We start from the raw sequence: 15,242 nt of genomic DNA, 5'->3' as shown, positions 1-15,242 counted from the left end.
AATTAGTTTCCACTTAATGTCAAGCCGATTAAATAAGATGAGTGATCAGTTCATCCAACAATAAGCATAAATCAATTCACAAATAGATTGAATAAAATCATAAATAAATATCCAAGAAATAGAAGTACAAAGAGTTAGAATTGATTATACCTAACCTCGACACAAGAGAGTTCAACTACTCATAGAATATTGCAATGTAATCCCAACAACATCTATACATAAGATTTACAATGAAAGCATATCTCTTGAGCCTCACAAACCCATTCCTACTCTATTACTACATATTTGGTCCTCAATTCAATGCCTAAAATGAAGATATGACATCTGTTTTTATAACTTGAATCATCCAAATCATACTCAAACATACTCAAACACATATAATACATCACTTGAATCATCCAATCCAATCATTGACATGTTATACCCCCAATAAACCCAATTATACTACATATGATTAATACCACACCCTTACAACATATGTTTGCATGGAAATCCACATGCATAATGACTTTCTTCTCCATTAACATCAAACCCTCTGTTGGGATAACCCAACAAAACATACATAATATATTCATAAGGAAAACCCATCACATATATTACCAAAAACCTATGCCCATGCATACACAAACCCTTGTCCAATAATAGGAACATATAATCATAATCATATAAACATATATCAAACAAGGATTTTCATGGAAGTAAATCAAGAATGCATAACATACAATAAACATGGTAAGCTTTCCATACCTTGACCAATACTAGAACTTTATCTAAACTCCAAAACCACATAAATTCTCCCTCCCTCGCACTAAGATTTTCTGTAGCTCTTTCGCATCTTAGGCCAAGGAAAAACCCTTAGACTAAGTTCTCTTATTATTCTTACCACATACCCGATCTACTTTATGTGAGTGTAAATAATTATTGACTATTAAGATATCTCCTTACTCGAATCCATATACTAAAGAAAACACAACATTAGGAATTTTCCCCATATAATTCCCATAAAATCATATATATAGACACACTACAACCTCAATTATATTTCTTACTTAATGATCATGGACTTCAATAACATTAACCAATAAATTATCTAAACCAACAAAACAAAAATATGTAACACATAGTATATGAGAACACAACACATAAATGACGCTTAATAGTAAGGAGGGTCGCTCAATGTCGTTTTTCCATGGGGTTTAGCGCCCAACGACACAAATTGACACTTAACACTACAAAGGTAGGGGGTTCGTTGTCAAAGTGACACTTAATGGTGAAAACTACCACTCAACGCTTTGTTAGTGGGTTTTATGATATCAGATTTCTAGTTCTTACATAATTGCTCGACACCCTCAATCCTCTTCCATTTTAAAACATTATTTTAACTATACCAAATTGGCCAACTATCTTAACACGTACTATGCATCTTAACAACAATACCCACCCTCATATTCAACATGCAAACAACTAATTGACAGAAAATCAGCATACAATTTGTGAGAAACCTAACTTCCTTCACCTTGTTGGGTTGGACAAATTCTAATGTTCCTTCAAGGTGCTCTAAGATCTAAAGACCCTAGAAAGACTCTATAAACACAACGACAACCTAAGAAAACACATGCAAGGAAGATAAAGCTTGCAAGAGATGAGTGATTGATAAAAAAAGAGAGAGAAAGGAAAATGACTTACTTTGAGATAAACTAAGACAACGGAGTGTAAGAATTCTCCTCCACTTGTTATGTTGCCAACCCTAGCCGAGGAAGGAAAAATGTGAGATTTTGAAAAAAGAAAAAGAAATAAAAAAAATGAGTAGGATCTAAATGTGATGTGAGAAGAACTAATTTTTGTATATTTTATAAAAGAAGAGAAGTCTTAATAATTAATAATTATATATATATATATATATATATATTAATATTAATATAAAAAATCTTAAAATTTAGTGGAAAAATTGCTCCCACAATTTTATTGTGGATATAAATAATATATATACACCATCAATTAAAATTACTTTTGAAATAACTCAAAGTCATTGTTATAAAAGTTTATAGGATTATTATCATTATAAAGTTTATATTCGATTGAAAGTTGTTTATCTATGTATTACTAATGCATTTAAATTAAATTTTATGAACATTTTTGTTTGTTATATAATTTACTATAAATAAAGTTGATTCTGTTTTTAAATCAAATTGAATTTTTTTTACTTTGATAACTTCAATTTATTAAATACATAACACATCATTAAAACTTTAAAATTAATTAAAAAACCCTTTTAAGTACTTTTTATCTCTTATGTTCTGTTCTATAAAACAAAAAATAGAAGGGTGTGAAATGTTAATGCGAAGACAATGAACGTTCAAATTGGCGCGTTGTTGATTACTTTACGACCCACCCACTAACCATCAACATTCAGAGTGCACTCGTGTAAAGTCACACACAGCAACGTTGGTGGACCCCAACCATTTTCAAATTTCGAAAACGCAATAGAACTTTCGTTAAGACAAGAAAACGTCTAAAACGGTGAGCACCGAGCTATAATTGCATATTCGTAATTTTCAGGATTTTCTACTCAACTAGTGGTGACCAGTGCATGACCTTTGTTTGAAAACGAAAACCTCTCCCATCCTGTTTTATCTCACTTCACTCTCTCTCTCTAGAATCTACCTTGCGTTTTGGTGCTCTGCTTCGCGTTCGCGTTCTACTTCGTCGTTTGGGGATTCTAGGGTTTCGTGGAAGAAGATGACGACCATGGAGAGTTTGATTGGGCTGGTGAACCGAATTCAGAGGGCTTGCACGGTGCTCGGTGACTATGGGGGTGGTGACAACAACACCTTCTCTTCTCTCTGGGAAGCTCTTCCTTCCGTTGCTGTTGTTGGTGGCCAGGTTCGTCTCAACTAATCCCTTTTTTTTTCTCTTGCTTTTTAATTTTAAATTTACACGCTCTTAAATTTTTTCGGCAGAGAATGAAAGGTTGAGATTCAGTAAACGGATTTTTGGGTTTCTGCTTTTGCGTTTTTCAACAATCGATTTTTCGAACAAACTAGTTGTGTTTCTGAATTATATTTTTCTTTGATTGAGTTGACTTCAGTATTTAGTTTGGAGAGTGGCTCTGGTCGTAGGTATCTTTTTCTGTGTGTTTTTGCTCGGTGGCTGTGTGTATGTATGAAATTTTGAAACTTGCGGAGGAGAAAGTAGAATCAATTGGATAATTGGAAATGGGTTCTTTTCATATTGTTATAATGTAATTTTCAGGGTGTAGTTCTATCGCTTTTTTTTTTTTCTTTTCAGTAATAGAGTAGACTAAACAGTTTTTTTAGGAGCCTTTGTTTTAATTTTTTGTTTATTTTTTATGCATGATATACGAGTCTGAAGAGTGTGTTTTCCTTTTTTTTCTTTCAGAAAAAAATGAGTGGAGTTTGAGAAAACTGTTTAGTTTTGCTTAATTTTATTTTAACATCGGTATTTTGAGTGTAGGTCTGAATTCACTTTCTCTTTTTATATCTTTTAAAATTTGAGCAGAGTTCAGGGAAGTCTTCCGTTTTGGAGAGCATTGTTGGTCGTGACTTTTTGCCTAGAGGATCAGGTTTGATATCTTCTTTCTTATTTTTCTCATTTTAACGAATTGTTGGACTTATCCATTTTACTTTTTGTGAATGGACTACAGGGATTGTGACAAGGCGTCCGTTGGTGTTGCAGCTACATAAATTGGAAACAGGGTCACAAGAGTATGCCGAGTTTCTTCACCTGCCGAGGAGGAAGTTTACTGACTTTTGTACGATCGTAGCCCACTTCCCTCTTTACATATACGGGAATGACATGTTTTTGACTAATTATAGGATGACTTATGTTTTCTGGTTGCGTGTAAAAGAATTTGAAGGCTTGTTAGCATCTTTTATGCTTGTTTGTAAATTGCATGTTCACTAATGTGCCCCCTGCCGCCGGATTGATTTTCTTTTAATTTTCCATTATGTTATTTTTATATCTAGTGCATTTATCTCATTTTTTTTAATGATAATATTATAGCTGCCCTCATGTGTCCCTGTGGTTACAGACAAATCAATTTTCAACGTGTTCAACAAATTCTAATTCTTTTTGAGATTCAATCAATACTCTGAACAGAACCTTTGATCAAGTGTTACGATTGTGTTTGGCTAGCACTTTATCATATGATAATTGTTCGTTGTGACACTGTTCACATGCTAATTGTGACACTGTTCACATGCTAATATGATTTATAATTTTGTGGAGTTGATTTTTTTATTAGTGTTCTGTGGCATAATATATATATATATATATATATATATATATATATATATATATATATAATCTATGTTATTTCATTTCTTAAAAGAAATTTTCTTGTTGCAGCTTTGGTCCGCCAAGAAATTCAGGATGAAACTGATAGACTAACAGGGAAGACGAAACAAATATCTCCCATTCCAATTCATCTTAGCATCTATTCACCAAATGGTACCCATCTCTTTTCATTGTCTCTTGCTTTTTTTCAAAGATATTTTAAAAATTGAAACTAAACATATAAAGTAGATTTGAACTCATATTTAATTCATTTTAATATCTAATATTGTGATGGGTTCAAGTGGTTCTTGAGAGGTGAAAATAAGAATCAGATGAAGAAATCTTGGAAAAAATACCCTAGAATGTTACCACCTGACCCTATATAGGAAACAAATATCTCAGTCATCAAGACCAATAAAATTTGGTAAAATAGTTAATGTTAACTAATATTGTCATAACTTTATATTTTATTTCAAAAATCGCACAACTTTTTTGGAATATAATGACTCTACTCATAATCTAAGGCAAAAGAATTTCAACCAATGTGTTAGAATACAAGAAGGAGAAGTTAGTTAGGGCAGTTAGAATATTAGCTGTGCAGGCCCAGCACAATTGCAACAGAGATATAACTAACTGATGTTACATATACTAGATTATTTATTATACAATTGCCATACTAAATTAGAATACCGAATCAGTGATATATGCAGGCACTATATCTCTAACCCTGCATCCTGCCTCCCCCAATCCCAAAACAAACTCTGGTTGATGTAATTATAAATGATGCCCAGTTTGTCTATAAAAAGACAGGATGATAGGAACCAAGGTATCAAACAAGAGAAACAGCTAAACTGGTACTAGTATGCGTATCAGAATAAAATTCCTCTATAATGGATTAGAGAAGTCTAATAGAGAAACAACATATGGCCATGGATATAATAATCTCCTTACAAGCATGGAATAGCCACTAAGATTGTAAAAACAAAAACACATCTAGATGATGAGAAGTGCCTGTCTCTACTCAAAATCACCACCTAAAACCTCAATAATTCCCCCATTTTCATTTGGGTACCCTCCCTCCTTATATACCCATTTCCTCTCTCTCCCTTTTAGCCCCAATGCATGATTCCCATATCACCCTCCCCACTCTTAGTGCAATGTAACCATTTGGTTTTTTACCCTCTTTTTCAAATATGACTTATAGACCTAATTAATATATAAATGGTAGTGTTATTTTAGTTGGCTAGTGTCTTGTATTATGTTATGTGCAGTCAATAATATATTCCATCTTATTGTTAGCTATCTTCTCATTTTACTTACTCCTAAGATGAAACTATAGTTTTAACACATTGCAAAACTATTTTAACGAGCTTGAAAATTTGAACAGCTATCATACCTAATATGATTCCTTTATTATCTGACTAATTTTACAGCCTTTTCCTTTTTGTCTCTTGAGCAGTTGTCAACCTAACATTGATTGATTTACCGGGTTTGACTAAAGTGGCCGTTGGTATGCTTTGTATCTAACTCCTATTTTTAGTTAGAAATCAAGTGTTTGGATCAAAAGATAATCTTTATCTTTGATTGACAATTGTGTCCATCTTCTTCAGAGGGACAACCTGAGAGTATTGTTCAAGAAATTGAAGCTATGGTTCGATCATACGTTGAAAAGGTAAAAAACGTTTTTCTCTTAGGCAGTTAATATACATTGGACATATCTTTGGTGTGACCACAATCTGTCTGCCTTTAGTCTATTTGAATTGCAACAGTTCGGATGTATGTTAGCATCATTTATTTTTGCTTTTTATATCTGATGGATCCCTTTAAGTATATGAGCAAGTTCTCCTTGAGCTGGAAGCTTTCACTGGCCGAGGAACCTCACCTGACCTTAAAATTTATATAATATACCAAATTTCCCTGTATTTTCTAATAATTTATTTGCATTACCAAACAGGTGAGAATGGTATAGACAATTATATGATCTAATTTGAGAAATTATTCGCTACTTGTAGTTTGATTTAATAGTTCAACTACAACATGAATTCCATTTCTGACAGATAATTGATTTCTGCGAGAGCACTTTTGTTTTGTGTGCCAACTATGTGCGATAATTAATTGAATCTGCGTAGTCATTTCAGACAAGTCCACTCTTTTTCCACTCTCTTTCCACTCTCATGCAGTGTTTCCAGCCCCTGCTCCAAACTCAGTAAAATATCAGACCATGGGAAAAAGATACAGGAAAAATTACATTTTCTTTCACTTGTCTTTAGTTATCCCTTAAGCTGGTTATTGTTCCTTTTAGGTTGGGATTATTAAGGCTAATGTGTCTCAAATTTTAGTATTTACAAGCATGTGAATGTAATAAACCACTTGCATTCTATCCTTATCTTCAATATAAAGGTCTCATTGCAATTCACTTTGCGTTTTTGGGATCAGCTGCACCTAGGGATGACAATGGGTAGGGTAGAACTATAGTACCCTTCCTAGTGCATACATTTTGAAAAAGTTAACGGTACTGGTTCCCCTCCTCCCTCCTGCCCGGTATCAATTTTAAATCCCATCCATGATTGGTATTCCGGCACAAGTATAATTTTAATCTCCATCCGTAATAAAAAATTATAAAAATATTTTTCCTTTAATAAACTGAAATCTCACTGTTACTAATCTAAAATAACATAAAAAACGTAAAATTAAAATCAACTAAGCATATCTTTGGTTTGAGTCATTCAAACATAATCATAACAGCAATTTTGTAAACATTTATTGTTTTTAAAATTTAAATTATGCTATATAATTATTTACATTAGGTATTATATATATATGTATATATATATATATATATATATATACATATATATATATATATATATGTATACAATGTATGTATATGTATGTATAACTGTATTACTAGTACTGAGACACTGATGATGGTAAACATGTTATCATAATTTAAAATTTTGAAACAGTCACTTTGACTTGTGTTTGTTATTTACAAATTTAAAATTATGAGTATGTATATATCTGTTATAGAATATAATTTAATTTCTGAATTTCAATTGTTTTATTTACATTTTAAATTTTGATTTTGAATTATTTCTACTATGACATCTCCATTTTAATTTTGAATTATTTCTACAATGACATCTCCATTATGAAAAAAAATGTAGATATATATGCAATCAAACTTTTACCATTTTTTTGACAAAAGGATTTTCACTATAATTTTTCATTCTACCACTTTGTATAGCACAGCCATATCATAAATAAAACCATTTTTTTCTTATGTTCAAACATCAATAAAACACATTTATAAGAACAAAAAATTATGCAAATGTATAAAAAATTAAATTTATGAAAGTTGGAGAAACTGTATAACATCTTAACTCACAAAAAAAGTATAAAAATAATTGATTATTATATATTCACACATAAAATGAAATGTAATATTGTGCACAAATATAAAACTAAAAATTATATTATTTCTACAATTATCATTGTTTTGTAATCATGAATTTTTAATTAGAAACCAAATAGTGGTTTTGCTATAAATTGCTCAAAACATCGAAACTATTAAAACATAATATTAAAACTACAACCTTAAGTCATTAAAATGTTAGTCACAACAAAAAATATTGGAAACATAATGCTCTAACACAAAGGTGAGGGGGCAGGTTTGGCAATACAGTACATGAACTCGTACTCATTAAATTTTGCCGGTAACTTACTGCCCTGAATCCATCCACAAACAAGGAGGTATTTACCCTATTCATTTGCAGATATTTTTGGGAGTACCTGAAGGTTCTGGGTACAGTTTGCCATCTCTGGCTACACTATGTTCCTGTAGGATGTACTCCAAAATGATATGCTGATGGGTCTGAACATTTTTTAGTCAAGAAGTGCTTATGTCTCAACGTGATAAAACTATTCAGTATGACTTAATTAACAGTAAACAATAATGTGTTAACTTTCTCGTTTGTTTTATGTCATAAGTCTGGGAATCAGTTGGTAGTTTGGAATATTGTTGTGAAGCTCTTTAGTGTATTACTTAAATCTTATTACAATTTAATTTAATGGTACATCAGAATTTCATATATTATGACCTTTTGATTCTAATAGGCTATGTAATGTGTATGTTAGGAGGAAATATATTAAAAAGTAGCTGTTGGTTGGGTTGTTAGGATGAGTGAGACTTTCTACATATAGTTGGGAGGTTTTTGTATTCGGGGACATTATTTTTGAATGTTTGGAGAATTGTTCACAGGATCATATTGACATCCTGTGTGAAGGGAACATTGTCCCTTGGATGCATTCATGCTGTACTTGTTTCCTAGAATCAATAATACGATATCTATTCAGTGAGTCTGGGTGTTTGCATTCGTTTTCCTGGTTTCCTCTATCTAGATACCTAACAGTTTCACATTTATTTTGTTAGTTTATTATTGTGAGTCTATTTCTTAACAACATTGCTTTCTCTATATTTCAATTGATGGGGGCGTTTTGTTTCCTCGTATCTTAAAATAAACTACTCGCATGATCTATTTTCATTAATCAATTACTTTATGTTCAACAGCCTAATTGCATCATATTAGCAATATCACCAGCCAATCAAGATATTGCAACTTCTGATGCTATTAAACTTTCTCGGGAAGTTGATCCCACAGGTACTTTTGATTGCTTCGTGTAATGGACATTTTTACCTTGCTTTCTCATATTTTACTAAAGTTTACCTGTAATCTGGCTAGGTGAAAGGACATTTGGGGTGTTGACAAAGCTAGATTTGATGGACAAAGGAACTAATGCGTTAGATGTAATCTTTCTTTTTTATTTGATGCATGTACCTTTAATGTTAAAATCTGAACTGTGCCGGTAAAATTATACTAATATATCCTCATTTTCGCTTTTATCCCCTCAAGGTCCTTGAAGGAAGGTCTTATCGTTTGCAACATCCTTGGGTTGGGATAGTAAATCGATCCCAAGCAGATATCAATAGAAATGTTGATATGATTGTTGCTCGACGAAAGGAGCGTGAGTATTTTGCTTCCAGTTCTGATTATGGGCACTTGGCCAATAAAATGGGTTCAGAATACCTTGCAAAACTTCTCTCACAGGTTTTCTTTTTGAAGATACTCTTTGCTAATCCTTTTTTGAGATAAGTTGTACTTTTAAGCCCGTTAACTTATTTTGCAGCATTTGGAGTCAGTAATTAGGGCAAGGATACCTAGTATAACATCTTTAATAAACAAAAGCATTGAGGAACTTGAATCAGAGATGGATCATCTTGGGAGGCCTATTGCTCTTGATGCTGGAGTGAGTGCTTTAAACTTGTAACGATTTCTTTGAAAAGTAGAACTCTTTTCATGATGTCCTTCTAAGTATTTGTTGAATGTTGATTTCTTATTCAGGCTCAATTATACACCATCCTAGAACTTTGCCGAGCATTTGAAAGAATATTCAAGGAGCATTTAGATGGAGGGTAAATATGTTCTTTTACTGTATTCCATTTTTATGCTATGAGTGCAATTTGAAAAGGGGAAGGGAGGGTATCGGTGATAAACATCTTTGATTGGAAGGATTTGTAGAAGGTGAATGAAATTGATTCATTTCTCTTTGTCCAGATTTGGGAGCTAGGCATACACTTAAAATTTATCTAGTGAATAAAATTATTGTCTTTTTCTTAGAGAATCCAAATAAGAGTTTACCAAGGTTATGAAACTTGTAGATCCTACGTAGGATTGTGTAAGGGATATACGAATAACATCAAATCATAACAAGGAATGTAAATACCAACCTCAATTAAAATTTTTCTATGCATTATAGTAGCTAATACTGCTAAGTAACAGTGCTGCTCTAGTTGAGAGTAACCTTGCATAGGTCTGTTGCTAGTTCATTTGCTTTGGTCGCTATAGATGCATGGATTGCGGTGGAGTTGCAGCCCCAAATCATGGGCTGAGAATCAAGATGATTCTGCAGAGATTTTCATCCCTTTTCAAAACAAAAGTCCTTTTCAATGCGCACTTAAGCAAACAAAATCTGTATTTTACCCTCATTTACACTAAAGGGTTTTTTGTTTTTCCTTCACTCAGTTAAGGAAATCTATTAAATTTTTTCCTCACTAATTCATATCCTTCAATTTCAATTGATTGACCAACTTCTAGTCTATGTTTGGAATAATTAGAATGGCCCAAAATGAAACACAATTACCATCCCACTGTCATTCATTTGCATCTCTTTCCATCAGTTTAAACTTATCCTTAGGATTTATAGTAGCCTCTCCTCTATCTTGGGCAAGCCCATTGAACACAAAGGTCCCTGAGAAGCATCTAACTTTCTACCCGCACAAAAGCCAACAAGAAGGCTATTAATAGGATCCTTGGTCTTAATGCTACAGTAGCAGGAACTGCTTTAGATAATTGGTCAAAAAGTCAGCTATTGGACTATAAGGAGTCTGGGTTGTGGACGACCTGAGTTGCTAGGTTGTTATCATGTCTGAAGGGAGGGAGGCTGGGTTGATGTGATAAAGGGGAAGAGAGTTATTTTTGTCTGTTTAGGTCTTTTAGCTGGGAAGAGAAAGTATCTTCTCTGAGTAGATCTTTTTTTTCCGGGAGAGGTGTTTTCTATTGTATATGCTCATTGAGCTTGTTTGCAGGGGTCTTACAGCCATTCGATTGATCCCTCAAAAATAACTTCAGATTGTGGGGGCAAGAATCTAAGGTCAATATTGAACAACTGCACTGATTATCAATGATCAGTGTTTATTGTTCCTAAATGGAGATGTTTTTACTAAAAAGCATATGGTTTGAAGTATTCAATATTTCAACATCGATGGATGATCTATATCATATGAGATTTTGCAGTCTTGAAATAATACACTCTTTTTCTCAACTGTCTAGTTCCTTGGTTTTTCTTTCTGGGCTGCTAATATTCTAGACAAACTACTATATCCAGTTTCTTGAGGAAGTCAAAATTGTCTTACGAAGTGGACAAACCAACTCAAAATCAAAATTAGTATGTATGGTAGGTTTGCACCAATTTACGTATTATGATTGACCATATCTTTAGTTGATGTGGGATCTTCAAGACATCTCATGTTGAGGACTTAACATCTCAGGTGGGTAAATGAATATTCATGAGTGGTCCAATAGTAGGTAACATTGGCATGATAGACCCAACATATCTCACTTGGATCTTCAACCTTTAGTATTACTATTTATTACCTGAAATGATTAATGATATACTTCGCCGAAAGGAAATGGCTTTCAACAACGCAAACCTTTATGATGTGGTTTGCCTACTGCATAAGCTAAAGGGAACATAGCCAAAAATTGATTGACTTGATTGTGGAGATTGTCAGTTTGTGGTCATTGATGATGAGCTAGTTGATAGGTCTCCATTTAAATAATAATGTTCTCTATTGTTCTTAGGCGGCCTGGAGGAGATAGGATATATAATGTCTTTGACAATCAGCTTCCTGCTGCTTTACGGAAGCTCCCATTTGATCGGCATCTTTCTCTCCAGAATGTAAGGAAAGTAGTGTCAGAGGCTGATGGTTACCAACCTCACTTGATTGCTCCAGAGCAAGGTTACAGGCGCTTGATTGAGGGGGCTCTTGGATACTTTAGAGGCCCAGCTGAAGCTTCAGTTGATGCTGTATACAGTCCACTTGTATTCTCTGATTTTTAATTTTGATCTAACAGGAATAATTAAATTGACTGATCTTGATTTTCTGTAGGTTAACTTTGTTCTAAAAGAACTTGTGAGGAAATCAATAGCTGAAACTCAGGTAACTTTTGGAAATATGTTTTACCTTGTTCATGAATTGTTTGCACAATTTGCGGAGATACTAATATGTTACTGCAGGAACTGAAACGCTTTCCAACATTTCAAGCTGAACTAGCTGCAGCAGCAAATGAGGCTTTAGAAAGGTTTCGTGAAGAGAGTAAGAAGACAAATCTTCGGCTTGTAGACATGGAGTCTTCTTATCTCACTGTGGATTTCTTTCGGAGACTTCCTCAAGAAGTGGAAAAATCTGCAACTCCTGCCCCCTCAAACATTGATCGTTATGCAGAGGGTCATTTCAGGAGAATTGCATCAAATGTGTCATCATATATAGGGTTGGTTGCAGACACACTTAGAATCACAATTCCAAAGGCTGTTGTTCATTGCCAGGTCAAACAAGCAAAACAGTCTTTGCTTAACCATTTCTATACACAAATAGGGAAGAAGGAGGTATATTCTATGTTTCCTTTTCTTTCTTTTTATCTCTTAAGAAAGTATAGATTTTTCCTTAATGGAGAATCATAACTATAGGTAAATCACCCTTCCAAGACCTCATAGCCTAGACTAGATCACATACTCCATATCCACCGGCATCCACACAGGGTAGCTGTGTATTAAACCACTCCAACTTATCCTGGGCAGACACTGCAATAATCAAATGTCACCACACTTGTGTTGCTACCTTGAAGAGACTCCGTAAATCTTTATCCCTATTGATAATAACCTAAGGAGAGCCACACTACTAAAATTTTGTTTTGTAGTAGTTGGAGAGCCTAGGGTCTTGTTAACCTCAAATTATATATTCATACTCTCAGTGTGGGACGGAAGTCCCATACCTTGCAATTGTACTATACAAATTGTTGAAGTTCAATAACTTCATTGAAGCTGTAAGTTATAACCCAGATTGTGACAACATCAACCCTAAGTAGTGAGTTGCCTCTAATATTTTATTTATCTTATATTCACACTTTTTAGACAAAACCTAATTTATACTGTTAGGGTTAGTGACATACTCGGAGACAGAGTTGCACGTTCTTGATGGTATAGTCCAAATACCTTTACCATGGAAGGATTACATAGTAGGCTTTCATCGGATAGTATGCTTCTGAAGTTTAAATATAAATGATAATAAATATTAAAATCCTTTTATTTCGTTTATAAGCTTAGCAATGTTAATGAAATAGTCCTAAGTGGAAGCCAAGGCGAATTACAGAGTTGTATCCGGACAAATGTTAATCGTCCTTTGTTTTGATGTTTGACAACATATTCTTGATAAGATATTACCTGCTATAGGGTAAACAGCTGTCGCAAATGTTAGATGAAGACCCAGCATTGATGGAGAGGAGACAACAGTGTGCGAAAAGGCTTGAACTATATAAAGCAGCACGGGATGAAATTGATTCTGTTTCCTGGGTACGATGAGCTTGGTGCTAACTGAGTGTCTTCCTAGTCTTGTACGATAGCGATCAGTTATGGGTTGGCTGGACCCTGATGTAATGTACTCATTTACTGCTCTTGTAGCGTTTGTCTGTAGGGTAAGATGGAGTTGATTTGGTTGTCTGAATTGTAGTGTACATCAACACAGAACGATGATCTTCACTTTGATTATATAATTTGTGTATTCTTTGTAATCTTATTCTTGGTTGTTAACATTATCGAGTCTTGAATTTGGTGTTCCAATGCTTGTTTTGTTTTCTTGACCTTGAACTGTCAAACAACAAACTGGTTGAGAAGGCAATCCCATAAGAATTGATTAAACCGGCAAAGTAGACAATACGAGGAAGAGACACAAATTCAGAGACAACAATAGCTCATCTAATAAAGTGGGAGGTATTTCAGTTGATCATGTTAATGTGGCAAAGTTGAAGTTTATATAAGTTTGTCTGCCAAAGGTTGAAGGAATCCATGAGAACACACCTATAAGAAGAATGTCCTGTTTTGACGGATGGATTATAGCAGAACTGCTTGACGGAAAGTATGCCTAAATACCTTGTAGATTCTAGTTTCCTCCTGTACAGCGATATTTACTCTTGCTTTGTTTAGACGCTAAGCTTTATGTAGTCAATAGCTGTATTTTGAAGTGCCATATCTATTCTGTTACGGTTTTATCATCATTCTTTCTATGCAGATTTCCATCAAATTTGATTTACTTTGCAGATTTCCTTCAAATACTCATTTATTTTGCACTCGTCAGATATTATTTTAATTTCAATTATCATGGTATGATGGTTCCGTTCAATTGGCCATAAAACTTTATACTGCCAACTGTGCCCTGATCGGTGTCTTCAATTGTCTCGAATATTACGTTTTTATTGGGGTGGGTTTTTAAAGTTTTATTGGAAAAGTTAATCCACTTATGATTCATGATTCAGCAGTTCTTCTTACACTTCTCTATATTCATCCCCAGTTTTCTATTTTTATCTTGTATTTCCAAAAATTTAAAAATGCTTTCATCGTCGTTCGAACATAAGTTAAGGTTTTTTTTTTCAATTTAATTTTTGTTTTTATTTAATAATAATATTAATATTAATATCAATAATAATAATAATATTAAAATAAATAAAATATATAAATTTTAAAAATCATAAAAACCTTAATCCGAGTATATATTTTTTTCAATTTTTCTTTAGTTTATTTATTATTTAATAATAATAATAATAATAATAATAACAAACATATTAAAAAATTACAAAATAAAATTTAATATTTTAAATTAAAATATTATTTATTAAATGAAAATAAATAATACATATTATAAAATTAAAAACAAAAAAACTTCAGAAAAATATGTTAATATATTAATCGTATTTTGGTTAACATATTTTTTTTTATTTTTTTATTTTTAATTTTGTAATATGTTTTATTTATTTATTTTAATAAATAATATTTTATAAATTAAAATATCAATATATATTTAATTATATGAAAAATATAAAATCAATTAAATATTTATTATATTAAAAGAACAATTTTTGATTATTAAATTTAAATAAATAACTTTTTTAATTTATTTTTTTAATTAAAAATATTAAATTTTAAAGTTTTTAATATGTTTTATTGTTATTATTATTAAATAAAAGCAGAAAATGTAAATTAAAAAAAAATTAACGATATTCAAATGTCGGTTGAATAAATTTTTTAACCAACGCCGATTAAATAAATATTTTAAC

General features: G+C 32.5%; 1 protein-coding gene across 1 annotated transcript; it reads left to right on the top strand.

Annotated features, from left to right (window-relative positions):
- The first annotated feature begins 2,561 nt into the window (after positions 1 to 2,561).
- Positions 2,562 to 13,703, top strand: LOC124827705 (phragmoplastin DRP1E). The gene is made up of 15 exons (XM_047300820.2): positions 2,562 to 2,883; positions 3,520 to 3,583; positions 3,665 to 3,772; positions 4,369 to 4,470; positions 5,756 to 5,806; positions 5,907 to 5,968; positions 8,867 to 8,957; positions 9,039 to 9,103; positions 9,210 to 9,404; positions 9,484 to 9,603; positions 9,699 to 9,769; positions 11,718 to 11,943; positions 12,026 to 12,076; positions 12,154 to 12,522; positions 13,366 to 13,703. Exons 1-15 carry the CDS (start codon positions 2,740 to 2,742, stop codon positions 13,492 to 13,494), a joined length of 1,848 nt encoding a protein of 615 aa, XP_047156776.1. The 5' UTR covers positions 2,562 to 2,739; the 3' UTR covers positions 13,495 to 13,703.
- Positions 13,704 to 15,242: the final 1,539 nt, after the last annotated feature.

Source organism: Vigna umbellata, chromosome 5 (assembly GCF_029865625.1).
Source record: "Vigna umbellata cultivar VRB3 chromosome 5, Vumbellata_1.0, whole genome shotgun sequence".
NCBI classification, from domain to species: Eukaryota; Viridiplantae; Streptophyta; class Magnoliopsida; order Fabales; family Fabaceae; genus Vigna; species Vigna umbellata.
The sequence above is the reverse complement of the archived record's forward strand: the minus strand, read 5'-3'. Positions and strand labels throughout refer to the sequence as shown.

Bases quoted from the DNA above. Each gene is read 5' to 3' on its own strand.
- LOC124827705 (XM_047300820.2), top strand. From the start codon at position 2,740: ATGACGACCATGGAGAGTTTGATTGGGCTGGTGAACCGAATTCAGAGG. The intron at 9,104-9,209 runs GTAATCTTTCTT...TATCCCCTCAAG, and splicing joins AAGGAACTAATGCGTTAGAT to GTCCTTGAAGGAAGGTCTTA. The intron at 9,770-11,717 runs GTAAATATGTTC...TATTGTTCTTAG, and splicing joins AAGGAGCATTTAGATGGAGG to GCGGCCTGGAGGAGATAGGA.